The sequence below is a fragment of the Monopterus albus genome, unplaced genomic scaffold (assembly GCF_001952655.1).
Source record: "Monopterus albus unplaced genomic scaffold, M_albus_1.0 scaffold193.1, whole genome shotgun sequence".
Taxonomy (NCBI): Eukaryota; Metazoa; Chordata; class Actinopteri; order Synbranchiformes; family Synbranchidae; genus Monopterus; species Monopterus albus.
This window is the reverse complement of record NW_018128073.1, coordinates 39081-66568: the sequence shown is the minus strand read 5'-3', so window position 1 is coordinate 66568 and position 27488 is coordinate 39081. Positions and strand designations below refer to the sequence as shown.

The 27488-nt window shown below is 43.0% G+C and overlaps 3 protein-coding genes across 3 annotated transcripts in view; 2 read left to right on the top strand and 1 right to left on the bottom strand.

Annotated features, from left to right (window-relative positions):
* crfb16 (cytokine receptor family member B16) overlaps positions 1 to 6620 on the bottom strand; it is a 10192-nt gene extending 3572 nt beyond the window's left edge. The window contains exons 1-5 of the mRNA XM_020617680.1: positions 5300 to 6620; positions 4084 to 4210; positions 1857 to 2047; positions 1352 to 1476; positions 408 to 555 (exon numbers count right to left, since the gene is read on the bottom strand). Coding sequence (XP_020473336.1) covers positions 408 to 555; positions 1352 to 1476; positions 1857 to 2047; positions 4084 to 4210; positions 5300 to 5342 — 634 coding nt within the window. The 5' untranslated portion in view covers positions 5343 to 6620. The remainder of the gene's footprint in view (positions 1 to 407; positions 556 to 1351; positions 1477 to 1856; positions 2048 to 4083; positions 4211 to 5299) is intronic.
* Positions 6621 to 8084: 1464 nt separating this feature from the next.
* LOC109970250 (claudin-15-like) lies at positions 8085 to 13295 on the top strand. Its single transcript, XM_020617679.1, has 5 exons — positions 8085 to 8807; positions 10889 to 11053; positions 12037 to 12118; positions 12878 to 12991; positions 13214 to 13295. Exons 1-5 carry the CDS (start codon positions 8591 to 8593, stop codon positions 13293 to 13295), a joined length of 660 nt encoding a protein of 219 aa, XP_020473335.1. The 5' UTR covers positions 8085 to 8590.
* A 3504-nt stretch (positions 13296 to 16799) lies between these two features.
* Positions 16800 to 26559, top strand: saga (S-antigen; retina and pineal gland (arrestin) a). The gene is made up of 15 exons (XM_020617731.1): positions 16800 to 16879; positions 18503 to 18563; positions 18785 to 18829; positions 19400 to 19599; positions 20115 to 20174; positions 20260 to 20327; positions 20435 to 20570; positions 21393 to 21477; positions 21570 to 21642; positions 22125 to 22262; positions 22346 to 22423; positions 23209 to 23223; positions 24812 to 24864; positions 25170 to 25179; positions 25685 to 26559. The coding sequence occupies exons 1-15, from the start codon at positions 16832 to 16834 to the stop codon at positions 25809 to 25811; spliced, it is 1197 nt and encodes a 398-aa protein (XP_020473387.1). The 5' UTR covers positions 16800 to 16831; the 3' UTR covers positions 25812 to 26559.
* Positions 26560 to 27488: the final 929 nt, after the last annotated feature.

Below are 27488 nucleotides of genomic sequence, written 5' to 3'. Positions count from 1 at the left end.
CTCTAAATTGCCCATAGGAGTGCATGTGAGTGTGAGTGGATGTGGCTCTACACGTCTACACGTCATGGATAGACGGGAATATTTTGGAAAGAGGCCATTTTAAGAAGTTAAGAAAATGGAATGTGAAAATAAAAACCTGAATCATGAAGAAATGTTTGTAAAGAGATGGATATTCTAATAGAGACACATGGTTTAATTTGGGGAATAAGGGTATTTAATCTAATCTAATCTATTTTCAATCAAATATAATCAAATTTCTTGAAACTTACTGGGAAAGTAAATACATGGAAGATGAGAATGTTCTGGAGGTCGAAGACATTTTTGTAAAGTGATGACACATTGTGTCAATAAAGGTTAGAAGTAAGGTAGTAGAAACGCGTGTGTGCGTGCGCGCTGTACACCTGTACCTATGATGGACACGCAGTGAGCCTTGGTGCTGTTGCTGTGGAGCTGTGAGCCCAGGACAGTCTGAGCTCTGACGCAGTACTGGGCTCCTTCCTGCAGGGCGGCGATGTGCAGCGCCTTCTGCTCCGCTGGCACTGTGTAGACAGCAGCCTGGGAGAAGAAGCAGCAACACAAGTGTAACAAGTTTGTCTGCTTGTAATGAGACAAATGAAGTATTGCAAAATATCTCTGACTGCACCAGAGACTTGTCTGCCACCGTGGGCTGCAGATTAACTTGTTTCAGTCAAGGAAGAAGAGAAGGGAAGATACAAGTGTAAATAAGAGGGAAAGGATAAAGAATATTAAAACACAGAAAAGCAGGCGTGTGCACTAACTTTGTCTGACCACTGCTGAAGTAGATGCATTAGAAGGAAAAGCTGACACTACATCTGAAACCACAGGCCACCGCCTCCCATCACTTGTTTCAATTTAAAAAGTTCAAATCCAGTAAAAAAAACCTTCTCTCAGCAGGTCACCTCTTCATGGAAATCGAGGTTCAGACGATGTTTAATCACAGTAACTCAGAGGTCCCTGAGGCTGTTCGGCTGAGGAGAGGCAAACCTGTCGCTCTTTAAGGCACAATTTGTTTAGCTGGTTTTATGAGTTAAGTATTTAATTTGTTGACCTTGTTTAACCTCTGAAACTTCTGCTTTTTAGCTTGTGTTTTATGTGGGAAACAAAAGGAAAAAGGTAGGACTGTAGATAAAGGAAAGAAAAAAGGGAATGAGACAGGAAAGAGAAAACAATAGAGGAAGAGTCAAAAAGGAAATGATGAGATAAAGAATAGTGAGTAAAGAGACTGAGAAAAGGGCCGAATAATGACAAGAGAAGAAATATAAGAACAAAAGTAGAAATGAAACAAAGGAAAGAGAAAGAAAGGGAATAAGGATGTGAAGTAAAAGCTGACCTGCAGCTCGTTGTCGCTCTTCCACACGGTCACGCTGACAACAGCAGTGAGAGGAAACTGACCAAACAACACGTGGAGAGCGTCGCCCGCTGCCGTCACCGTCATCTCCGGCACCGTCAGGACCGCTGCACACAAGAGTCACACTCATTCATCTGTTCATTACCTGCTCACTTCTTTTTCTGACTGACACCACAGGAGCAGAGGAGCTGAAACACACCATCTCCTCTGCAATAGTCATTTTTCTAAACTCTCCTGTACCTTCCTGATTTCAAGCAGTCTGAGAAATAAATGTTGAGCATTTACTTTAAGCAATGTTTCATTCTTTTATTCAAGTTTTTCTTTGCCTGTGGTTTCCATTCTTCTGAACTGTAGGATGCCAAGACACAGCTTTGTGTCTGAACATTTAGCAAGTCGCTAAATAGAGGGCTCCTTGCTCTGGTGCCTTATCCAGCTTTACGTTATTTCACATGTGAGAAGGTGAAGTCGGCTGCTGTTTGCATCTTACTGTCTCTGCGGTTGAAGGGTCGGCCGAGTTGGGACCAGGCTGAGAGCTGGGACCCACACTGAGCTCTGACGTGGAGGTTGTAGTCAGAGTCAGAGCCCAGGTCAAAGGTCAAGTCACAGTGAGTGTGAGGAATTTGCTGGCACTCAGGGGCGTCCACCCAGCTGCCATTCAGGACCATCTGCTCAAACTCTCTGAGGGAAACAGACACACAGAGCTTTATTCTTGTTTCACGTCTTTATTGTAAGAGTTTCTGCAGGTGTGATTTGGTAACAAAGGTAGTTCCATGTGAGGAGACAGGCTGAGACGTAGGTTGAATAAGCTGAAACAAGTTCAACTGATTCTGGCTGGTGTTAGTGTCGTGGGTTTACTGTACACCACAGTCTCAGTGCATGTGCAGATGGTCATGTTGCTCATGTCCTCTGATTTCATGTTCTGTGTCTATGACACTCCACACTGCATTTACACAAATCTCCACTTGTCTTCTGTGAAACTATAGATTGTATTGTGTATTTATTTATCTATCTGTGGGACCATGCATATCAATCAATACCAATAAAATAACAGCATAAATGTGCCAGGATTAGCTCAACGGCTAGTTTGCACCGTGGTCTCTAACCAATTAAAAACTACAAATAACAAAAACAATTACATATAACAAATACAATCAAAAGCACATCACAGACATATTAAAAATTATTACATGTCTGGACAGATTTCAGCCATAGTTTAGTTTTAAAAAGCTGTAAGATGTGCGATTCCATTGACACAGCGTTCCAAAGAGATGCAATCTCTGAATGATATGACAATTATGATATTGATTAGTGTTTGTTTATAAAGTGACTCTATTGGCTTTAATGTGAAATTTGAGAGACAGTAACTCAAGTATGAAAAAATCATTGCATTCAAATACCATTGTGCAGCATGCAATAATAAATAAGGCCCAATAAGTTTAAAATTAAACACAGAAAATACTTTTAGTAACCCCCTAATATGATTCCTAAAAGTCAAAGTAGAATCTAAACCAGCTCCAAGGTATTTGAAATGATCAGGCAACATGTTTCCAGCAGCACATCCAATTCTTCTAATGCATCTGTTTCCAGCTGAGCTGCAGTCGTGCCTCTGGCTACATTAATCACCCATCCACCCTGCGTCACGCCCGGTCATGCCACTGACTCGTCCAAGATGAGTCATTATTATCTCCATTTTAAAGCAGGAATTCTGTTCAGTGCATGTCAGTGAAAATGAGTTTAAGTGTAAAGATGAGCCTGTGTTTTCTGCCTCCAGGTGGAGTCAACCTGCTGGGTGACAATTACTGTGTCACAGTTTACTGTGCTAACCACAGCCAGAGCCACCATCTTATTACTGAACTTACCAGACCTACCGTGTAGGTGTTGTTCAGACCCACAAACCCTCTCAGAACTTGAAGTGAGGGTCCCAAAGTTTCCAGAGATACCAAATATGTCTGACTGAATTTTAAGGAAGTGTGTGTAAAATAATGGACATGAACTTTTTTATTTTTAACACCTCTTGTGAATCTATTGAAGCTTCAGTAGCTCTGCTCATTTCATGCTTATTTATTACAACTGATGATGAAATTTAAAGACGTAGTTAAGGCTTTACTTTTATGCAAACAATACTGATGTCAGTTTTTACAAACACTGAATTGTGCCCACTTCAAACCACAGGAATGTTCAAGGTGCTTCAGAACAGCCACCGGGACATTCCAGACAGTTATTAAAGTTGTGATTGGCAGCTGATGTGACGCAGACAAAGTGGAGAGATTCATCCAGAGTTGAAACGAAAGCAGCGTTGATTGTCAGTACATCACTGACACACCCGATGATTAAGTGTTAGGGTAGGTGTGTCATTAATTTCTATGTTATTAGGTCAGATCACTGCTTTGTTCCCTCACATCAAACTGCAGGTATCAGCTGTGATTTCACGTCACCCTGTCAGACCACCGCGCTGCCAAACTGTACATGAGTCAACTTTTCATAGTATTCTGTTAGACCGAGTTTACTTCTTTCCACTGCTACTGAAACTAGGGATTTCACTAAAAAGCTGCTCAGGGTAGTTTTTTATCAAATAAACAGGAGGAAACTATTTTCAGTGACAGATTAATCCATATTTGGTGCTCCAGTGTGTATTTGGGACAGCATGTGGGACTGAGTCCAACTAGGAAATTAGAGGCTGCATGAAAGGAAGCAGAGGTCTGTGTATTACTCACCCCTGGAACTGGACGAAGTAGAGGATTGTGGTGCTGCAGGGAGCCTGCAGGGGGCGCCACCTCAGTGTGTGCCTCATGTCTACGGACTCCATGGAGACGCCACTGGGGGCCAACAGCATCCAGACATCTGCAGACACAATGAGCTCATATTTTAAATCTCATCTCAAATCTCAGACATGAGGTGGTAGAGAGAGTGGGGGGGTCCTGTCCACAGGCCTCTCTTCACCACTTACACACCATCTTCGCTGCAGCACCACAGCTGATGCACCCTGTAGCAGTGAGGACTTTTGCACCACAGCTGCAAAGCATCCTGTATCTGGGCAGTTCACTGGACATGTTATCAACCAAAACATGGAGAGGAAGAGGAAACCCACAGCCGGGGCTGTGCAAACAGATACAAGGAGAGTAGTGAAGAGGCAGGAGCATGAGAGAGGAGTGAGCAGGGTGCCGATTGTTACGTTTGAATGTTTACTGGTGTTCAGACAAATATGGGGAGGACAACCTATTATCCTTATGCAAACTGTCCACAAATGAGCAGACTGTGTTTTGGTAATAACCAGACATAACTGAGGGACACTGGAACAATACAGACCTCAAGCTTTTATTGCTTGTTCCATTTCCTGTTTCTTCTCTCTGCTTCTGCTTGTTATTGCTGACTATAGTGAGCTCAAGTCAAAAGTCTTAGGCCTGATCTGGGCTGCTTAACATTTCTCCACATTTATGACAATAACAATCACAGACATCAGATCAGAAAGACTAACTTTGGTGCAAAGTTACATTGAGCATCAGTTGGCTCAGCCCTCTGTGTCGCAGCAGCCGTTTTTCTGATGAACACTGTCGGACGCCAACGCCTCTCTACAGCGATACTTTAACATGAGGCAGTCATTAACCTGTTGATTTTTACCTTGTTGGTCTGAAACTTGAGTTAAAATACTTTTCGCTATAATAGAATGCACATTCTATGGATAATATAATTTGGAATAATTATCTTGCTACACAATAATAATTCCATTGGTTGTGTTCACATTTGTTCAAACTTGACCTTTTGGTAAACGTGACAGCCGTGGTATGTACACTTGTATTTGAAACTTTTGTTTACATGTTACACACACACTCCAGCTTATGTATGAAGTGTGATTTTGTTTAAATGGAAACAAATCTCTTAACCATGTCCAATAAAGATGGAGCCTGTCATCTGAGAGTGACATGAACTCACCAGTTATAAAGTCCAGCAGGACCATCACCATCATCACCATCATCTTCCTCAGACTCACAGCCCGCCTCAGTCTTACGACCACACTGTTCGTCTCCAGATCGATGAAGATACAAGTCACGTGGGGTCCATCATGTCCAAATCCCACCCGTCACCTGCACATAAACTGACAGACACTGTAATCCAGAGTAATGTCCAGAAAGAAAACCTGGATGCTTCTCTTGTTGTTCATGCAGTGTACAACTTGCGTGTGTCCTTCAAATCATCCAATGAGTGAAAAGGCTTAAATCCACTGTGAAGAAGACCGGAATGTTCAGTAGGATCCACATCGCCCACAGTGCGAGGTTCGGTCCGGTTGTTTCACCCTCTGCACTTTTGGTTCACACATGAAAAGAAGCTTTGACATGTGTACAGCAGAAGCCATGTGAGCATGACTGCACACTGTCCTGGTTCTGCTGAGAAAAGATGCCGTAGCTGAGGCTGAGGCTGGATTCTGGGCGGTGGAGCCGGTCTGACTTGCTGTCAGCTCCCGCGGGGCATCACCTGTCAGCTATAAATCACAGGTTAAAATCAAAACACACCTGGAGAAGACAACATAGAGCTGCTGGTAGTGGTATGTGCCTCATGGCCTATTAGAGCCCACAGAAGTCTTTTGTTCCATCCCTTTTTAAAAGGAGCCTACCCCACCCCGCATGTCAAACAATGACTCAACTAAAATAAGATAATTAGTCTTCTCAAAGCCCTTGCGGTCATGATCCTGGTCTCTTCTGGGGAATCATTTTCAGAAACAGTTTCTAAACTACATTCACAAAAACATTTTTCTCCCTTTAAAAAATTTATTGTATTGTGTGACTCCTTGTTAGTGGTGCTGAGATGTTGCCACAGTCTGATTTGTGAGACGCGCTGCTGGTAGATGATGCACAGTTTCAGCCGGATGCCATTCGTGCTGCTGTGTGTTCAGGTGCTTTGTTGACACCTGATTTATGATTAAGGTAGATGAGGAACAATGAGGGTGTGGAGGTTGTGTGGCCGCCTGCTCCACTTCAAACTTTTAACTCTGAGAAAAAACATATTTTTTGAATAAACACCTTATGTGGGATACAAAGGTCAGAGGTCAGACTGAGTTGTTCTGAGGTTAAATGGTCATTCACCTTCTGCTTCCCTGAGTCTGTTTCCAGGTTTCATGTGCACTTGTTTACACCAAACTCCATAAATGTTTGAGGATGAACTAAGTTCAGTTTCTGTCCGTCATGACTTTGCTGGCTGAGCCTCTCCATGGAACAGTTTATTATCAGTACTCCCACCATCAGACTTTTACTTTCATTTCAACATCGACTGAAGTTCATCATCGTCACAGTGTTTTACATCACATACAAGAGCACAAGAACGAACAGACCCCTGGATTGAGTGGTTACAGTACCTGGTTTCTCAGAACTATAAGAATTAAACCCAAACTGTTGGACTGATGAGATACTACAGGAGCTGGTTTAACCCAATCAGTCCTACACAGGATCAGGCCTCTCAGGTTTCTAATGGATTTGTGATCATTTAGCATCAGACTCATATTGTGTTGTTTGATTGAATTTCTAAGTCAGTTTCATTGGAAGGAAACGAGACAAAATGGAGGACACCACAGGAGAAGATGCAATACTGGATAAAAACATGTCAAATGAACAGGAGTAAAAAAATCAGTTGCAAAAACAAAAACAATAGATTTTAAAAATGTAATACATGAACTCAAAGCTAATTTTCATGTTGTACATAAGTTCATAAAAATATTTAAAATACTTTCTACCAGTGTGAAAACAGCAGCAGTAACCAACATTCGGGCGTGTAAACAAAAGTGACGTTTTTTTTTTAGCGTTGAAATATATTTAAAGTAGATGAGATGTTTTTTCTTTTAACATTAAAATTAAAATAACGTTTGGATCTCTCCACATTTGGTTTGTTTTTCCTCAGTGAATCTTCTGGTCCAATCTAATCATTTTCTTCGGTTTCAGTTGGACTGCGTCACTCAGAAGAATAACGGAGTGAAATGTCAGACTTTGGACTCATGATGATCAAACATTAACCGTCACCAGCCATAAAGCGATCAGACCCAGAGCCACGCTCCCACAACCTGCTCACAACCATCTGTCTGTCTGAGTTCGACATGTCTGCCAAAATATCTGCCACGAAAAATGTCACCTAATATTTAATGTTCAAATTCTTATCTGTTGATACACCATATATTTCAACATGTGAACACGTGTTCACACAGTTTCCATTTGCTTTGCAGCCCCTGAACCCTACAGGAAGACGCTAAACTAAGTCATGGTGACACTTTTTTGTTGTTGTTTTTGGTTAAATTATTGCATCTTACACAAACATAAGACTTTACTTAACTGCTCAGTCATCTGACTGGGCCTTGATGTCTCCGCTTAGACATAAACATGTTTCACTTCATGAGGAAACACTGTGGTCTAATTTCTCCTTTTCTCTGCATTCAGGAACAGCTAAGTGAGGAAGAAGGTGAAGGAGAACCTCAGCTTGTGCTGCAGAGACTGAAGTGATGCTGATCAGCTGCAACACAACATACTGCTCTACAGTTTGTGTTTCAGCTCTGTCAGGTCCCTTTGGACCTCCTCTAACTGAAATGTTTTTCTTTGCTGGAACAATCTGAAGACGACATGTACAGCGATGAATAATACAGTCAACCACACACAACGCCATAAATACTACACTAGCAGGTCATTAGCAGCCAAGCAGGCATGTGTGAATATTCTCCTGAAGATTGACCTTTTACTTTTGCTGCTGCAGTTTATTATTTTGACTTTGCTTGTACTGACGGACTGATGTCTGTTTTCTGTAGCTTCTGAGTTGAAGAACAGCTGTAAACATGTGTTTAAGGGACACACAGGACTTCTGTAAAACCTGCAGGGGACTCTCACAGTTGTCTGAGGTGTGGCTGAAGACTCAGCCATGATCACCATCATCATCATGACCAGGGCTGGGGGAAACTGCAGGGAGTGGCTCCCAGCAGTTTATGGCCCCTAGCACAGTGTAAAGTCCTCCTGACAGAGCCACAGGCGTCAGATTATCAAGAAATAAGTGGAGAGAGACCAGGGCCTTCACCAGCTCCTCCATTGAAGCTTTACTTCAAAAACCAGGCCTTGTGACTTTTCATTCCCCGTTGTTCCACATTTAAAGGCTTAAGATCAAAAGTTTTGTTTTCTTTCTGTTTGTGGCTTCTGGATTTCCTCAGAGGGGCTCTCAGTCATTTTGTTTCAAGAGGTTTCTGGAAACATTGACATCATGTCGACGGCTTTGGAAGCAACCGGGTTCATGATGGGCATCATCAGCTGGCTGGTCACCGGAGCGGCACTGGCTAACGACTACTGGAAGATTTCCAGTGTGTCCGGCAGCGTCATCGTCTCCCAGAGACTGTTTGAAAACTTGTGGCACGCCTGTGCCGAGAACAGCGCCGGCCTCGCCGAGTGCCGAGACTTTGAATCTATGCTAGCCCTCCCAGGTAGGATGAGGACAAGGAGTTTTAAAATCTTGTTTTCTTTAATAAATGTAGCTACAGACACACCTGAGTACAACAGGTACAAACATAAAAACCTTTATTAACTCCTCAAGAAAAAAATAATGTCCAGCTGTGTTGGCAGAAGGAGCTGAAAATACTACTTTTTGATTTAGTGTCATGTTCAAATGTTGTTCTCGTTCTGGGATAAGATTTGAATTCTCAAGTCTATAATCTAAGTTTATAACATAGACAAGATGGAAAGTGCCACTGCTGACAGACAAAATATCAAGACAATAAAGTTAGATACAGGAAATCAATCACTGAGATGTAAAAAAAACTGTTAAATCCAACAACTTCTTGTTGAAGTTTGAATCATCTGTTCATGTAGATAAAAGTCTGTGAAATTACTGTTTCAGAAAACTAATTATTTAAATCTTGTGGAAGGTTTCCTTCATATTTTTCTGAAACATAAGATTTAAAACTGAATAAGTCGCTTCCTCAGTTGTGAATAAGGCAACATCAGGTCTCTCGGCACAGCATGAGGTCAGAAAGCAGCTCAAGGACCTGAAAGTAAAATCATTTAAAAATCTGATTACCTCTACACATTTGAACCTCGGCAGTTGTGCTCGGAGCCGGGGCTTTGTACAGGTCACCGGGTCCTGTGGCACAGGGTCTGAACCAGCCGTCCAAAGGTCGGTGGATTTTACAGCTGAAGGTTTCCCGCCTAAAACAGCAAGAAAAAGGTTTCTGGCTTGTGCCAGTAGAAACACAACCATTCACCGTTACTGATATATTTAATAATAATGATTTATAATTAGTGTGATTTTCCTCATGTAATGTGCCATCAAGTTTATCTTTTGGGCGCCATTTTGAACTTTCTCTTCCACTCATGGTAAAATGGAGGGAGACACCCAAATGAAGCCGACAGCATTGTTTTACTGTCACTCTGTTGTATTGCGCTTCTGTCATTTTTGTTGTCGCATGTTCTTACAGTAGAATCTCATTCGGCAGACTGGTTAGCCTCTCGGATGCTGATTTTCACCTTAAAATTTCCCTTAAACTAGTCTGACTTACTTTGACAAGGCTGAACACAAAAGCAGAACTGATATAAACCTAATGTCTTGTTGTCATTTTACACATTTCCACAAAATTCAGCTCATGTCTGGTGTCTTTGGGATCTCCACTACTATTTGAAATACAATTCTGAGTCTGAACCAAAGACGTTTGTAAAAAGCTTATAGGAGATCACTGTTTATTATGATATTGTAGGGCTGTGCCTACATGGTGTACTCAGGGTTTGTCTTTCCTGAAACTCTCTGAGGCTCATAAAGGGATGCGGCAGGATTTTATGATTGGCTATAAATTACTACAACAGTCCAGCTAGGTGCTTTAAAACATGTTACTTTTAGTTCCTCTTGTTCTATAAACATTTTTATTTAACAAGATAGAAATCGTTAAACAGCTTTGGGGTTTGTTTCTTTTGAACAAAGGCAGGCTAGCCATTTCCACCTGTTTACAGTTACTATGCTAAACTAAACTAAGTTCAGATTCCCATGTGTCATCTGATACTGACTTTTTATCCTTGTAAAATTACAAGTTTATTCTCTTGATAAATGTATTTCCAAATACTGAAACTTTGTCAAAATCACATTTTGTATATTAATTATTCAGTTCAATCAAAATCATATACCTTTTCCTTTATGCTAAGGTGGTTTCAATCTTCTTAATCATTAGTTAGAGATACAACCCGGGTGGAGTCAGGGAAGCAGCATCTAGCTGCTGTAATGGGCCAGGAAACCACCTTTTATTGTGGCAGTGCAAACAATTAAGGCTATATTCAGTATCTCACAGTATCTCAGGAGTGGTTACAGGATGTAAGCAAAGGCCATCTACAGCTGGCTAAGCATTTTTAATAGTTTGATACAACACAGATTATCAAGAAGAAGAAAAAACAAACAAAACCAAGTTACACAAAAACAAGGAGCAAGTAGCAGTCACCTCACTGGTTACATCTGGTTTACACACATACCACTAGGTACTCTGTTCACAGAGATGAAGTGACGGTTTTCTCTCTCTGTGTGCAGTTCACATGCAGGTGTGTCGTGCTTTGATGATCATTTCCCTGATGCTCGGCCTCAGCTGCATGATCGTGTCCCTGCTTGGAATGAAGTTCATCAAGATCGGCTCGGCTGCCGACCAATCCAAGGCCAAGCTTGCACTCACTGGAGGAATCATGAGCATCCTTGCTGGTGAGGCAACAAGAGCACAGACTTTGACATTAGCTTGTTATGTGGACTACATGTCCCAGAGCAGAGCTACGAATATTTTTAAAAAGGAAAAACTCAGTTAAAGCAACAATGAAATGGCAGATTCACAACTTTAGGTCTGTCTCAAAACAACTGCCAGGTGCCATATGACCATGGAAGGAGGTTTTGCTTGTCGCTGTCATTTCTCCTGTCTATACGGGCCTCTAAGATGGCCGTGGCCCCCCAGCACACAAACTTGCAGCATTCACTACTGATTCTTTCTGAAGATCATCTGACTGCCTCCCTGCCTTATGTCTGACGAATCATCAGGCGTAACTTTGTACTAAAGCATCAGTGCAAACAAATGAGTGCAAAGGATAAAAAAAAAACAAGCTCAAATAATCCTCAGAGACACAGTGAATTATTCTTTTAGATTGCAATGTCAGATCAGACCCCTGTGCAGTCTCATTCTCACTGTTCTCTCATGTTTGTACTAACGGGGAGATCCAGTGCATTAAACTAAGCGCTCCCCTTTGCCCCCTAACCTACATCAGTGAATTACAGGAGACAGATGTGGGAACAACCACTCTGATCAGCTGTAGACGACTGGAGTCAAACACTGATTGTGCCTTTCAATCTGTGATCCTATTTATCAGCATTAGTGTCTCTACTCATTCATTTTAACAACCCTGTTTGCAGCTCTTCTCCGTCCTGCAGTCCAGACTCCTGACAAGTGCACCGTGTAATCTGACAAGCCCCTGACAATGAGCTCAGAGTTCCTTGTTTTGACAGGAAAGCAAAAAGTCAAGAAACACTTGTAGACCCTGACGAAGGCTCCTTGCAGAAACATGTTGGTCAAAACATTGCAAGTGGTCTTTTTGTTTTCCAGTTTGTTTTTCCCTTGTTTGTGCATCATGACAGTGGGCAGCAGCACACGTTGTGTGTGAAACTGATGCTGAAAATAAAACCTTGGCTTGTGTTTGCAGGTCTTTGCTGCATGATAGCTTGCTCTTGGTATGCTTCCAGGGTGGTGCAGGACTTCAAGAACCCGCTCTATGGTGGCGTGAGGTGAGCAGAGCAGCACACAAATAGTTTGAGCCTTTTACACTCAAGAACTGGGACTATGAAATAAAAACTAATCCCAGTTCCTGTGGGAACGGTGAGCTAAGTGTCCGGCTCTTAAACTAAATCCTCCATGATGTTAACAAAACAGGGACTAAGCGGTAGAAAATGAATGAATGAATGTTAACAAAAAAACATCTGATTTTGTGTTTTATTTCTCCCAGATTATTTAATATTAATGAAGAAATTCAGGTTCAGAAGAGATTCTCAAACAGTCACAGTTGTTTTAATTATATTTTGTGTATTCTAATGAAGAGGTGCAGAGACATGTTATCAGACCAGAGGGGAGGGGGATCCACACAGGTTTCCATATACACGGGAGGGTCAGTGTGCTAGGGGCCCCCGTGTGGTGGAGCTCAGCTCAGAGACAACACACATCTGTGTCTTATCTCACTGGACTCCTGCAGATGGCCATAAAGCGCCTCTGGCACGTGCTTGACGTGAATTTGCAATTCATCACATTTTCTGATAGTGACCAATATTCTCAGCCAGGTTTACAATGAAGTCAAGCATAAGGATTAAACTTATGCTTAAACAAATGAAATGATGATTTTGTAAAGTTGGACCTTAATGAGTCGATGGCATGTTTCCAGTACTGCATTCCAGTACATTCATCTGTTGAATCCATTTAACATCCCTTTTTTTGCTGACTCAGTATTTCCATTTGACGAGACTTTACAGTCCTACTACCCTACATGTCTGCAGGTTCGAGATGGGCACCGGCCTCTACATAGGCTGGGCTGGAGCCTGTCTGGGCATACTGGGCGGAGGGTTTCTCTGCTCCTCGTGTAAGAGACTGTCACCAGAAGGCAAGAACGGGTAAGAGCTGCACGCCTCACCTGGCATGTTATCTCTGTGGTACTCCCAAGAGTCAGGTAACAGCAGGCTGAACAGAAATGTCTGTTCTGTGTGGTTGGACTCGGACCCCGAGGAGACGGCAGTTTAATCCGTCCTCACTTAGATAATGTCAGTCTAAACTGTCCACAAACTATTCCTTTCATTTAAATAACGGTTCGTGTGTCATTTGTCTCCCTTGTCCAGTGGTCTTTACGGGAAACCGCCACAGAAGATCTACACAGCTACAGCCAGGTCGGAACCAGATTCGCCCAAAGCTTATGTCTGAACACAGACCACACTACCTGTACACCTTCCTGTTAGGGACATCACCTAGGCTCACCCTCACCATGACAAACAGCCGATCCCCGTGAAGGGATCGGTTGTTTGTCATCTGTCTGGGAGGATGGTCCCCACAGTGCTATTATTAACACCACTGTACACACGAGGCCCTCTGCTTCCTGTCTGCCACGGTTGTGACCACGGTCTTATAAACTAGGACCATTCGTCCATTTTCTGTCCTTTTTCTTTTTTGTTATGAAGAGTTTTTGAGGTGAAATGTTTGGTGAAATCTACAGAGCAGACCAGAATTTGTTGATGATTATTAATGACTGAGTGGAGTTTATTATTTCCCCAATAAAGTTTGTATTACCAAATATATAAAGGTTTTTTTGTGTTTTCTTAGCAGATGTGCTGCTTCACCCACACTTCACAAGCATTTGTTGTTTGTCATTATTGTGGTTTATGTTTAATACAGAGGGTCTGTTAGGTAAAAGTGATACACAGTGTGGATAACCAGCCTGCATCAGCAGCTGCACAGTGCATGTGCACACAGTGCAACACCACTTCAACATGACTAAATCCACTTAAACACTGCAGACTCCATGTTGCTGCATAACATCAGCCAACACTATGAGGTCATCTCGACAGTTTTTAAAAGATAACTAGAAAAGCAGTTTGGTGTTACATCAGAACATTACAGCCATAAAGCTGCCATCTGTTGAAAGAAAACTAACTTTTTTGACATAATAAAGAAAATAGAAAGCAGATGTAGAAGCTTTTGTGTAGGAAACACTTTAGTCTGGACTAAACTCGTGTAAAACTTGTTGGTGACAACACTAAAATGAACTTTATGCATTGTTTAGAAGAATAAATAGGATTAGGATGATGCATCACAGGCCGCTGTGTGTAAAGTGTGTGTGCTTTAATCTCCTGTGTAATAATGATGATTAATCCACCTGTGTTTACCTGCTGACGGGCAGGACAGTGGATTAAAGCTGCTCGCCGTCACGCTGTCCTCTACACACTGTGGCCTGGGTCAGAGCTGCTCAGCCTTCAACCCGTCTCTGCACAAACCCTGGTGTCCCACGTATGGTCACTGCATCACTTTCTGCCTCTTCACACTAATCTGTGCAAACCAAAACCTCAGGTCATAATCTGTGGTTTTCACTGGTAAAATCCAGAGGTGGGAGTAAATCAGCACATTCTCTATGTCTGCATTTTAAAGGCTCTGGTGGTACTGTCCAGCCTCTGTCTCCTTACTCTGACACTGATATTTCCTGCACTGCATGCAGGAAACTCGCCTGTGTGTTCCTGACACTCTAGCTACCCCCACCGCTCTCCTGTCTGCTTGATTCACCTGTGGGTTCCTGATACCTGACTTTGACTTCATTCCTGCCTGCTTGCCCCACCAGCACAACTTACTTCTACACTGGTGACATCCCTGCCCAGTGCAAGTTACCTGTGGGTTCCGTGCTCCCAGGTCTGGCCCTGTTTCGCACATTTCTTTGTGTTCTTCTACACTTCACAATAATTTGTCTGTCAAGCAGCTGTTTGTCTACCAAAAAAATAAATAAAAATTTGTAACTCAAAGCCACAAAACATCAGTTCTCCAATTACCTAGAAGGTGTACTGTGCAGTGGCTGGTGGGGACACACCTGTCTCCATGGAGCTCCCTGCACAGACAGCGTCCTCTACAGTCAATTCCTGCCTCAGGTTCACTTGTTTGTTAAAGGTCTATAAAATATTTGGACTGTGTGACAAGAGCATCATATAAGTTATAGGCTTTTTATTTAATGCAGAGTGAATAGTCCAACATTGACAGACCACTGTGTGGCTGGCCACTTTATTAGGTATAGCTGTTCACACTTCAATGCAACACTTCCACTTTAACATCTATCTGTGTTTATGAAGCTCGACATGTTTCTGTTTTTGACGAATTTGTCACAAATGTATAAATTCAATTCTATGTTTTATTACTGAGGTCGTAGTTAAAGGTGGTGCTGTACTGGACTACACTATATTCAGAGGCTTTTCTAATAAGTAAATAAGTAGTTTGACACTTTGGGAGCAATTCAAATCAATATCAGTTGTGAGTCTGATACATAGAAGCCTCTTTTCATGGGACAAACAAATGAGTGTGGTGAGCTCTCGATGGTGGGTGGGTCTTTGGACAGGGACAGGCTAACCGGTTCCACCCAGCCAGCTCCCAGCCATTTTGCTAAGCTAAACTTACAGTATTCTCAGGTACTTGGCAGATAGCTTGTTCCAGAAGCTGCTGTCTCTGTGTCTGCATGTGATCCCAGACTGACTCCATGGTCTGTGGGGGCCACACCACCCGCTGCAGGACTCTGGCTCCTCTGGTTTCTGAACAGAGTCCTTTATGGCTCTGGCTGGAGGTTTGGGCTCGTCTGGCTGCAGAATGAACGTGGGGCCGATCTACTGGGACCGTGTGAAACCTTTGCCCGGCACTGCTGCCACCTGTTGACAAAGTATTTGAAACAGAAACCAGAAGTGAAACACAGGGGAAAGCATGTTGTGGGGCTAAACTGGGAATAAAAAAAACGTGCCCACTAATGCTCCCTCTGTCTCTCTAATCTGGCCTCGTTGTGCTGACTGAAGGGGAACCAGCTTCAATCCTCTCAGTCAGCTCATTCGCAGGAAGTCTGCATCTCTCCGTATGCAAACTGTGGCGAGTGCAGGAGGAGGGGGGTCATACTGAGCATCAAGGGTTGGTCAGATTTCATAGCCGGCTCACCTGATTGGCTGACGGGACTGAGGCAGCTTGTGAGGGGCAGCAGGCGTTCACGTACAGAGCTTCTCTGACCGACACTCATCTCTTCCTCTGATTCAACAACACTCCTGCACCTCTGCAGCACAGGTGAGCCGGTCTAAAATACATCTGTAACATGTTCTAGAACTTTTTTTTTTTTCAAATTTAACAAAATTTAGATTTAATCCAGGTGTAGGCTCAGCTGTGAGAATGACAGAAGTACCTAGTTATTTTCTTTAATTTTATATTTTAGCAACCTTAACACAATAATCCTGAAAATATAATCTGATCTGACTTTAACACATTTTATCTCTTCACTCTTTTTTTTGCCTGATTGAAAAACAATCAAAGTAAGTGAAGTTAGTTTGTGTTGTTTTCATTGAAGAGAGGTCAAACACATCTGGGGAGGTTTTATCAGGACTAAGATCTTAGCTTAGCTCACCTAAATCTGTTCAAGTCATCTATAAAGAGAGTGATCAAAAATATAATGCAGAGTAACAGCCTTGAAATGTGTAAAAACCAGGTTTTGTTGAGGTATACTGTAGTTATTTGTGTTTCCTCAGTAATCCACATTTTACTCGTCATTGATGTCAGTTCCCTTATGTACTTACTATCCGGTCATTAGGCCACAAGATGGCACCAAAATATCGTAAACAGGTTTAGCAAACAGTCCTTGTTCAGTGTCAGAGAGATGTGAACAGCTTGTCCACTCTTCTCCTGTCTCCTTCTGTCTCCCAGGCAACAGGGACTCGCTGCCCTCAGTCTGCACCAACATGAGTCCAAAACATGTTGTCTTCAAGAAGGTTTGCAAGGACAATTCGGTGAGTGGAACATCTCAGATGAGACGATAGTAATGCTTAAGAGACCGAATAAGTCGTGTTCACTGTGAAAGTCCCCTTATAAACTTTCCCAGACTAGAAACAAGGGGGAATGATTGGAAATTTAACAGATGCTTGAGCCAGATGTTCGAGCCAGATGTTCAGGCAGCTGGGTCTAACAGCAGAGTTCGACCTGAGCTCAGGAAGAAGCTCTGTGCAGGTGGGTGACGGAGGTGCAACCGGAGTGCCTGACCTCTGCAGTAAGAGGATCCACCGGCTCTGCTATGGCCCAGGGGCAGTTTGCTGCATGGTCTGGGTCCACTCGTCTCCTTAAGAGTCACTGCACATCAACACACACTAGTTCTGAGTGATCACCTTCATCCTGTGATGAAACCCGTCTCTCCTGAGGGGTGTGGTCTCCTCCAGGGTAAAAGAGCCCCTGTGCACAGGGCACGAGGGGGCACTGACTGGTCTAATGGGGATGACCGTGATGTGAACTAGATGCTGTGGCCTTCCCAGTCACCAGGTCTCAGCGCAGTTGAACAGCTATGGGAGATGTTGGAGCAGCGTGTTAGACAGTGTGTCCACCACCGTTATCAAAATACCACATGAGGGAACATCTGCTGGAAGAACGGTGTTCATCCCTCCAGGAGGGGTCAGAGGCTTGGAGTCAGTGCCAAGGTGGTACTGTTGTGGTGGTCCCGGACCAGGCCAGCAGCCAGCATAGAAAGACACTTAACCCCAGACCTACAGAAAGTCACCTGACAGGCCTGGCTTTAGCTTAAAAGTGCAGGTGGTAACAGCCACAAATGAAGCTAATACTCATCCAGCTGTGTCATAGTAGTTCTGTGAGCATGGCAGTGGACTGAGGACCAGCCTGCCTCTCCCACCACCTCTTCCCCCAGACATGCTGCTTGATAGCAGGATGTCCGATAAAGCAGATTAAATCCGTCTGAGTATAATTTTCCATCTCGTTGCATTTTAATTCTGTGAAGTAGGTCAGCTCAGGTCAGCGCACACTCAGGACAATGTGAGCTGTGATCAGCTCTGTGTGTGCGTACAGGGCCATGCATGTAGATCACAGGCTGTCACATCAACTCTGCTGAGACAAAGACAAACGCTTGTCCCTCTTCCATGTGTAAGAGTTGCCACTTTATTAGGAACACCTGTGTGCAGCTGACAACTTTGGTTTTCCACACTCATGTTTTTCTGTGCTCCTGCTGTTCTATGTTGTGTCATTATTTTGATCAATTGATTTTTATTTTGATCTCAATCACTTTGAACTGTGTGACTACTACAGACTACTCCATTGTTTCGGTTATTTGTTAACCACACATCCCATGTGCAGCTTTTTCTGGGTTTGTCTGTGCATGACCTGCACTCAGTGCTGTGCCTGAATGCATCATGTGTAGACACAACATGCTAACGTCACACTCGTGTACACACTTTTAGCCTTGGACCTGGGGAGGTTCCGACTGTTTCACATGTTGATATATGCATATTAATACTGGGAGGATATATGTATTTGTTTTCTTAAGGTCTTGAAGTCATTCACTTCGATTTCACAAAGTGTGCAGATGCATGCAAATGTCATTACTGTCAGATTTTCTCTTTGTCCTGCTTCAGGTTGCAGTTTACATGGGAAAGAGAGACTTTGTCGACCATGTTGACTCCGTGGATCCAGTGGGTGAGTTTGTCCACACTCTAACAAACGTCCACCACCAAAATAAGCCAGCAGCCACATGTTGGAGAACGTGGCTGCAGTCAGACAACACATCTGTCCCGACACCTCAGACCAGGACCACTTTGCTGTTTGTCAGTGTCGAAGTGATTCAAAGGTTTGAACTCTGTCTAAAAAGCAGTCCCATCTTTATCTTCTTAACAGCTTTGCCTTTTGTTTTCCACTAGATGGCGTCATCCTCGTTGATCCTGAGGCTCTGCAGGGAAGAAAAGGTCAGTGACAGAACACTTGTCATTCATGTTGATACAGTTCATCTCACACATATTGTCATAACTTTACAGGGACCTGCTTCATTTGCTGCTCAAACCTTTATAAAATGATTCTGTTCTTCATAAATCCACCGTGATTTCCCCACGAGCAACGTTAGGGTCATACAAATGTCATCCCACCATGTCTGAGGTGCGACCTGAGGCTGCATGATGTTCAGACTGGGCACTGTTCCAGCTGATGTGTCAGCCGGATTTCTCCAGATTGGAAAAACACCACTGCTTATTTTGTACTCAGCTGCACTGTTTGAGAAACAGTTTGTTATGATGGTTTTACACTTCAGTTGATTAACTTTTAGTTATTTAAACAGAGCCAGGAGTCACAGTGTTGGCTTTTTATAATAAGAAGAAAAATCTTAGTGACATAACAGATATACAAAACTGGGACAATACAAATGACCAAAAACACATCTTTAGATTGGACAGATGTATATATCGATGCTAAACTGCTTTAACTTGGATTTAAAATGACTAAAGTGTTTTTTTAACAGATCAGTGTCTCTCCTTTTCCCTCAGTGTTCGTCACCCTGTCGTGCACCTTTCGCTACGGCAGAGATGATATGGATGTGATGGGAATCGCCTTCCGCAGAGAGCTGTACCTGTCCACCCGCCAGGTGTACCCGCCCCTGCAGGACCGCGAGAAGGGAATCCACACCAGGACGCAGGCCAAGCTGCTGCGCAAGCTGGGACACAGCGCCTACCCGTTCTTCTTCGAGGTGCGGGGCTGCACATCCAGGTGCCAGGCTGGACAGTGAAAGTAGTGACAAAGAGCAGAGTTCAAGACAAGTAAAACTTGCAGTTTCAGGGCTTCAGATGCTTCCAGACGAGCTGAAGAAGAGGAGCAGTAACGGAACAACAAGCGCTCTTTATCAGCTGGATCTCAGAAGGCTGCTGCTTGCTTTGCATTAGTTATTCAAAATGTGCTTGTTTTTTGAGAAAAATAAATGGAGATTTGTTAGACAAAACATTTAAATCATAATTTAATGAATCGTAATGTGCTCCCTCATAATCGCGCAGCCTGATTAATCTCAGGCGAAATTAATTTGCATTTATATTTCCAGCCTTCTTCTAAAGCAATTAAATTGACATTACCACTACTGTCTCCATAAACAAGTTCCCCAAGTCTGGGAGCCCCTACTGTGGTATAACATTAAGAAGCAGAGCTGCGTGACTTGAGATGTGATCAGATTATAAAATACAGGGTGTAATAATGCCCGCATCTCTCCCTCAGTTTCCGGACAACCTGCCTTGCTCAGTGGCTCTCCAACCAGCGCCCCATGACGTCGGCAAGGTACGGTAAGATCCTGACTGGGGAATCAAACCAGCAGCCGCTGCAGGTCACAGGAAGCTGACGTCTCTTCTCTCTCCCTCTGCAGCAATGTGCAGTGGAGTTCGAGATCCGAGCATTCAGCGCTGAGAGGCAGGACGCTAAAGTGCGCAGACGGTGAGCGTCAGCCCAGCACAAGAAGAGCTGCGAGATTGTCAGAGAGTTTATTCACAGCACTCAAATGACCAGAGAGAGTCTAGCAACATCTGTGGTTTGTCCAACAGGAGTGCAGTGAAGCTGGCGCTCAGGAAGGTCCAGTTCGCCCCTGAGGGCCGGGGAGCAGCGCCCTGTGTGGAGACCACCAGGGACTTTGTCATGTCGGAGAAACCGCTGCATGTCAGGGCCAGCCTGGACAAAGAGGTGGGGAGATCCTCAGCCTCTCTATATTTATACGTGTCCTTCATAATATTGCATATTTGACAACTGTTTAGATGAGTTATTTTCACATATATATATATATATATATATATGTTAGTTTACCCTGTCCATCTTGTGGTTTTTCAGTAGCCCTGCTAATCACCTTTATACTTAATGTAATTGCAGACACCTGATTTTTAAGGGTGCCTAGTTTTCACTGAATTCTTTATGGTTGAATGGTACATTTGAGGTTTTATTTTTTATTCAGGTTTGTCAGTTTGACCTGATTGTCTTTAACCCTTCAGTACACTGTGGGCTATCTCACACCTCTCACTGCTTATGCAGGGCTGAAGAAGAAGCCAGTTGTTACGTGTTGTACATCACAGAACTGTGTAAGACTTTGTTACAGTAGTTAGCTTATGGAATAAAGTCTGCCAAAAGTGCTCCTGCTTTTTCAGACGTACTTAGTGCTGCCGTCTGTTGCTTCAGATTCACATTTAGCTTGTCAAAGACTCAGAAACCTGTGAGTACTCGCCACACCACAGGCAAAAGAGCTGAACCTCTCAGCGGATCGAATGGCACAGTAAAACCCGGTGGTCTGACAGAACTCAGATGTGTTAATGTGACTGAAACCCACCAGTTGTGTATTATGGTCAGGGGAAGTGCGGCCTTCTCCCTCTGAACAGTTCATCTCCGTCGTAAGACAGATTTCGATCAGCTCATTGACTACATGTTCTTACTCTGTAAATGGCAAAAATAACCCTACAACAAGCTTATTCAAGTGTGTTGAAGGACCTTTACTTTCTCATTACATCCTGTTTTCAGATTTACTACCACGGTGAGCCCGTCAAAGTGCACGTCAGCATCACAAACGACTCCAGCAAAAACATCAAAAACATCATCGTCTCCGGTGAATGTCACGCTCACTGCTCATGTTGCAGTCACTGTCAGCTACATTTACACTGTGTCAAGTGTTTGACTCGCGTCTCCTCTTGTCCTCAGTCGATCAGGTCGCCACTGTGGTGCTGTACTCCAACGACAGCTACGTCAAGTCTGTGGCCATCGAGGAGTTTGGGTACTGGTCAACACACACACACAACACTTTACTGAGAGAGGTTCACTGTCACATCTGTATGTGCTCTTGTCTGTACTGAAAAGCATTTCATCTGTACAGTCCAGTTAGAAACCGAAGCTTTCATTCAAAACATCCTAAAAAAGGAAAAGATTTCTTTCCATGACAGTTTTATAGCATAATGAATAAACTCCATTTCTCTAATGCCAGGTAATTAATACAAATGTTGGTACTGATCAAGTGAGACAGAAGATAAGAGTCTGGTTTCAAACTTTTTGGACTTTGTTATGTATGACTTTTGGAAAAGTGAGGCCAAAGTCAGAGAACAACAGCAACAGCCAGGACCAGGGCATTTTAATGGATCCAGTCTCTTCTGAACTGGACTGCAATGGTCACCTCAGCCAGAGGCGCTGCTGCTCTCGTTACGGACGGCCGGTCAGTTACCTGTTTTCTGCTGACGGTCACTGTGTGTGCTCGTGTCTCAGTGACTCGGTGCCTGCCGGGGCGGCCCTGCAGAAGGCCTACACGCTGCTGCCTCTGCTGGCCAACAACAGTGAGAGGAGGGGCATCGCTCTGGACGGCAAGCTGAAGCACGAAGACACCAACCTGGCTTCATCAAGCATGTGAGCAGCAACCAGCGGCCGCTCAGGATTGCATCTCTTTGTTACACTGGGTCACTCGTGTCATCTTTTCTCTTCTCCTTCAGCATCAAGGAGGGGGTGCTGCAGGAGGTTCTTGGCATCATGGTCTCCTATAGAGTCACAGTGAAGCTCATCGTTGGAGGGTCAGCCATTGTGTGTGTGTGTGTGTGTGTGTGTGTGTGTGTGCCAGAAAAGACTTGCACTTTACTGTGGCTCCCAGCTTCTTTATGCACATTTATTCCATGTCACAAAATCTCGGTCAGTTTGTCAGAAGCATCAGTTGTGAGATGCATCAGATGGTGTCATGAAACCGGGTTAACTGTTGCACTAACGTAAACTAAAACAGATTTAATCAGTGACAGGTTGTTGACCTGCTTCATCATGTGCTGCAGAAAAGGCCACATGAAAAGTAGGTTTGTGTCAATTCTGCTGGTGTTTTAGGTGCTTCCTCACCAGTGTCCTCTCCAACAGCACATGTCTGAGGGCGGTTGCACATCGTGGGGTTCTGTTCCTACATTTGAGACACAGTCACAATTTTGATGCAGAGCTCCAAGTCCACGATCAGTGGACATGTCTCACAGTAAAATATACAACATCTGATTTAATAGAGTTAATTTGTCCAAACTGGCTCCGTGCGACGGTGCCTTCAGTCCAGGATTTAATAGAGTTAATTTGTCCAAACTAGCTCCGTGCGACGTTGCCTTTAGTCTATTGACAAGGGTTGGAGTAGAATCTGTGACAGATCTTTCGGTAAACAATGTATTATGCTGATATCCTACTGTATGAATTTTTTGTATTTTCACTGCCGCTTGACTGTTTCATCTGTCAGACCTCTGTCTCAGTGTTGTGTTAACTTGTTCCGAGAATCAAAGCTCATGCTTCATTTGTGCTGTGCTGATTTTCACCCGTGTGTCTGCCGCGCTCTCAGGATGATGGGATCAAGGTGGGTTGATGGCTTCTTGTTTTCATTAGTATTTGTAAGTGTATTATTCCATTAGTTTTGAGACGTAACGAGAGTAGCAAAATAACAGGATGCAGTTTAACGTGTTCTCAGAGGCATTAATACCAAAGTCTGCTTTCAATTTTAAATCTAACACAGATGTGAGTTAACACTGTGTAACCCACTGTATAAGGTGATGGCCCTGAGTTCAATTAACTCACAGTAACTGTAACTGACAAATCTTAAGTCGGTAATAAACCTCTCTACATTATGTGCCCTTAGATCCTACAGGGTACTGTACACAATAACCAAACACAAGTTAAAGTTTCTTAATTTACTCAACAAAAATCAGGGTAAACAATAACAAGTCCCTTTAAATATCTTTGACCCATTTTCCCAGTAAGACACACATTTCAATATTTCAAAATAAACATAAAACTGTAGCAGGCCCACACACACCCACCCACACACTGTCTCTCTCCACCAGCTGCATACACACTGAGATTTAACTCCCACTGCAGCCTGATGGACGCTCGGGCGGTCTGGCCAAACGTTTCACTCATAAGAGCCAAATAAAAGACGGTACCTTACTTGATAATTCGTAGTCCAGTGACTGAAGCGTTACCATCTCTGTGTGTCCAAAAGAAATGGCAGAAGGGTCCCAACAGTTGTACGATGCACTGGTCACTCACGTAGCACTGTCTCTGATAATGTCCATGAATTCCGGGTCAGAAGGATGAATCCAGTCTTGGGAGTAAGCCGGGTTAGATACCAACATTCATTTAGCCAATGAATGCTAACATGTATACTACTGATACCAACATTCATTTAGCCAACGAATGCTAACATGGTAGCTAGGTATACTACTAGACTAGACACATAATGTCACACAACTGCAAGACAACTCTGCACAGAAGAAATATCTTACAGCAGATCCTCGAGTTGACAATCTAAGGTACAGTCCATATACTCAACATAGTTCGCATCTGTATAAACGTTTTGTCTTCTCTCCTTCTCTTCACCAAGTTGCGCCCTCCCGCTTCCTTTCTTCTTCTTCTTCTTCCCTTCCTGGGTGTCACTACTTTTGCCGATGGGTGACCAATAATGATATTTTACACACAACACTGCCTTGAACCTTTAAAATAACATGAAATAATCATCACAAAGCTTTTGCTATTTTTACCATTCCAACCTAGTACAAGGTACATTTTAAATGCTTTTAACTATATTTATCTTATGAATTCAACTTAATAATTTTAACCATTGTTCAAAAGGAATGAACTTTCTAATGATGTTTAATTGTAATACATAGTATTTTTTACCCAGGTTCCAATTGTATTTCCACATCACCAGATCTTTCACTGGTGCTGAACTCTAAACACAAGAATCATGGATCTCTTACAAGCTTGAGCTATTTAAATCTTTAAGCAGTGATTTGTTTGTTTTGGTGTGAGATGGTTTAAGACTGAGGAAATAAAATCTTTTAAAGCTTTTCATATCGTTTGCTTCAGACGTACGTATCGGTATAAACTCTGGCTGAACATGTTGTTTACACAATGAATAGGTGAGAGACATTTGGTTTGTGTTGCAGTGAGGTCGCCCTGGAAATCCCCTTTAAACTGATGCATCCTAAACCTGATGCAGGTAAGGAAACACATTTCACTGTGTGTGTGTGTGTGTGTCTGTGTGCAAAGGCCCAGCAGCATAGTCTCACTAGTGTCTAGTGAAAAAACAAACCACCTTCTTTTGGCTTGAGGGGAAAGTTTTACATGGAATTAATCAAACTTGTTTGTTCTAAAATAACAGCTGTATTGAATTATGTGCGTAGATGTGTTCGTACGTGGTTTGTTCAGCTTGTCCACATTGTAGGGGTCTGATGAAAGAAAGTGCACCGGCAGTCGCACTGAACCCAAACCTTTCTCTTTTGTCTTGTGTTTTGCTGCCACCAGTGAAGGAGAGGTAAGGTGGTTTTCCAAACAATAAGAAATGAATGTCAAAGAATCTCGGTGTCTCTTTTTAAGCTTTGTTTGACTTTTAAAGAAATATCAGTTCTTTGGAGTTGTGAATGAATAAAAGGTCACTGACAGCAGGTGCCTGAGGATGAACACTGTGGTTATGTGACGCTTTAGTTCACTTCATCCAGATGCGGGGATCATGCTCCTGTGTGTTTTATCCTTAGCTTTTTAGGTTTTCCTCTGTTAGCTGCTGTTTATATCCCTGTGTTTTCATCCTGTTTCTTCAGTTCTGTTTCTTCACCCATTCTTTCTTTTTTTTACATTTCGTCATTTTTATTGGATAAGTAACAGTCAGCTAGCTGATGAGGTTTAAGGTCAGACTGTCTAGGCTTTATTGGTTCCAGGAGACTAGGTCTGCTCCCAGCTTCTGTCTTCTCCTACAGTACATGTGAGAAACCCCAGTGTTGTGCCTCTGAACAGTTCCTCTCTGACACTGCTGTCGTCTGCAGTGAGATGGAGGAGGAGATGGAGTTCCAGGAGTTCAAACGGGCCTACCTGAAAGGAATGATTGGTGACGACGAGGACGAAGATGGAAACGTGTCTGGGGGTGACGACGTGGCCCCAGAAGAAAAGTAGGAGATGCAGCGAACCAGGGTGGAGCACAGATAGCTGGGGGTTTGTCTCATCAGAGGCTGTAGCAGGAGAAGGTGACAGTTAAAGGACTGTCTGTGGTTTTGCATGTTTCAGTACCATGAGGCTGCAGCAGAGCAGGTCCTCAGACGTGCAGTTGGACCATGTTGTTAACCAACGTGTTAGTAGTTTCTTTCTACAGACAGAGAGAATCATGACTGACTTCCCCTATGAGAAATGTGAGAACTGCCAGGGAACGACCTCCTGTGCAACACCCGATCCAGGAACTTGTACCTAACTCCCATTTAAAGATGTTTTCTTTTAGCTAACATTTGCTTGCTAACATGCAAAACCACACATAAGGTCCTGACTAAACACAGGATAGTATTTGTTTAATTTATCATTTTTAGTGCTTTTGTGATTTTAGTAACCCAGTTAGTAGCAGATTCTGGGATGTTTATATCTAAAGTAATTTGACGTTGGTAATCGTGGGTTCATTTTGTAAAACCAGAGAATGTGCTGCAACCAGCTGAAGGAGAGACTGAATCCAGTTTAGTGAAGATGACACTCTTTATCGTTAGAGTGGCTCTGACTGTTTTATATTTTACAAGGTGGTGATTGTTAAAATGTCTACAGTAAATATCTCCCTGTTTAACCATTTTAAATGAAATTGAGTGAATGAATTGAATTGATTTGTGTTAATCCTTGATTTCACAAAAATCATAGACGTCCCGGAGGCTGCTTGTCGATCACATCAGGGTGGAACCCATTGACAAATACCAGGTTTATCTTCCCATACTTGTCTCTGGAGGAAATGACTGGTGGGACTGTAAAGCTGCTTGTAGGAGCATTTATATACAAGGCTGAACTTTATCTGCCAGCTGTGACTCTGTGTGAACTCTGAAATAAAAGGTGATTGATCCAATCTTACATTTTCTGCTCTTTCCTGGTGCGGTATTGTTTCTAAGACTGAAGGTCGGGGCTCTGTGTGGGTGGGTGGGGGTCACTTGTAAACATGGGACATTTTTACAACTGATGTGTTAATACTTTGCTGTTTAAACTGTCATTTTGTCAAGTCCAACATGTTAGTCCGTATGTTAAGTGAGAAGGCAGAATCTCACGTCACTTTTGTCTGAAATACATTTAAAAAATGTTGAACTTGTGATCAAAGCAGCCACATTGGTTGTGAGTTATTGTAATTATTTTTCTCAAGCAACAAAATTTATCCATCATTGACAACTGAGCAAGCAAACTGATAAAAGCAAATTAATGCATGTAGCACGTTTCATACACGGAGGCAATTCAGGGTGCGTTACACAGGCAAAGAAAAACAGTAACAGCATTAAAACCAGAATAAAGCAAAATAAAGCTTTAAAACTAAGCTGCAGACAGCTGAGCTCAAGCATGAAACTAAATTAACTCTGAGGACCCTGTACTTTTAAAACATTTAATATTTGAACCTCTACAGCTGGAGAAGAAACTCTGCAGTCAGCCGTTTATTAAAGTAAGTGCAGATGTCAAGCTGGCACCTGAAAGCCTACATGTACATTCATATTTCGGACAGTGCTGAATCATGGGTGAATTTATCTCGGCATTTAAAGGGGGGGTATTTTCCTGCTTAGCTTCTAGTTGTTGTTTGGTTTTCAGAACTTGAACACAACAGTTTACACACACTACAAAAAT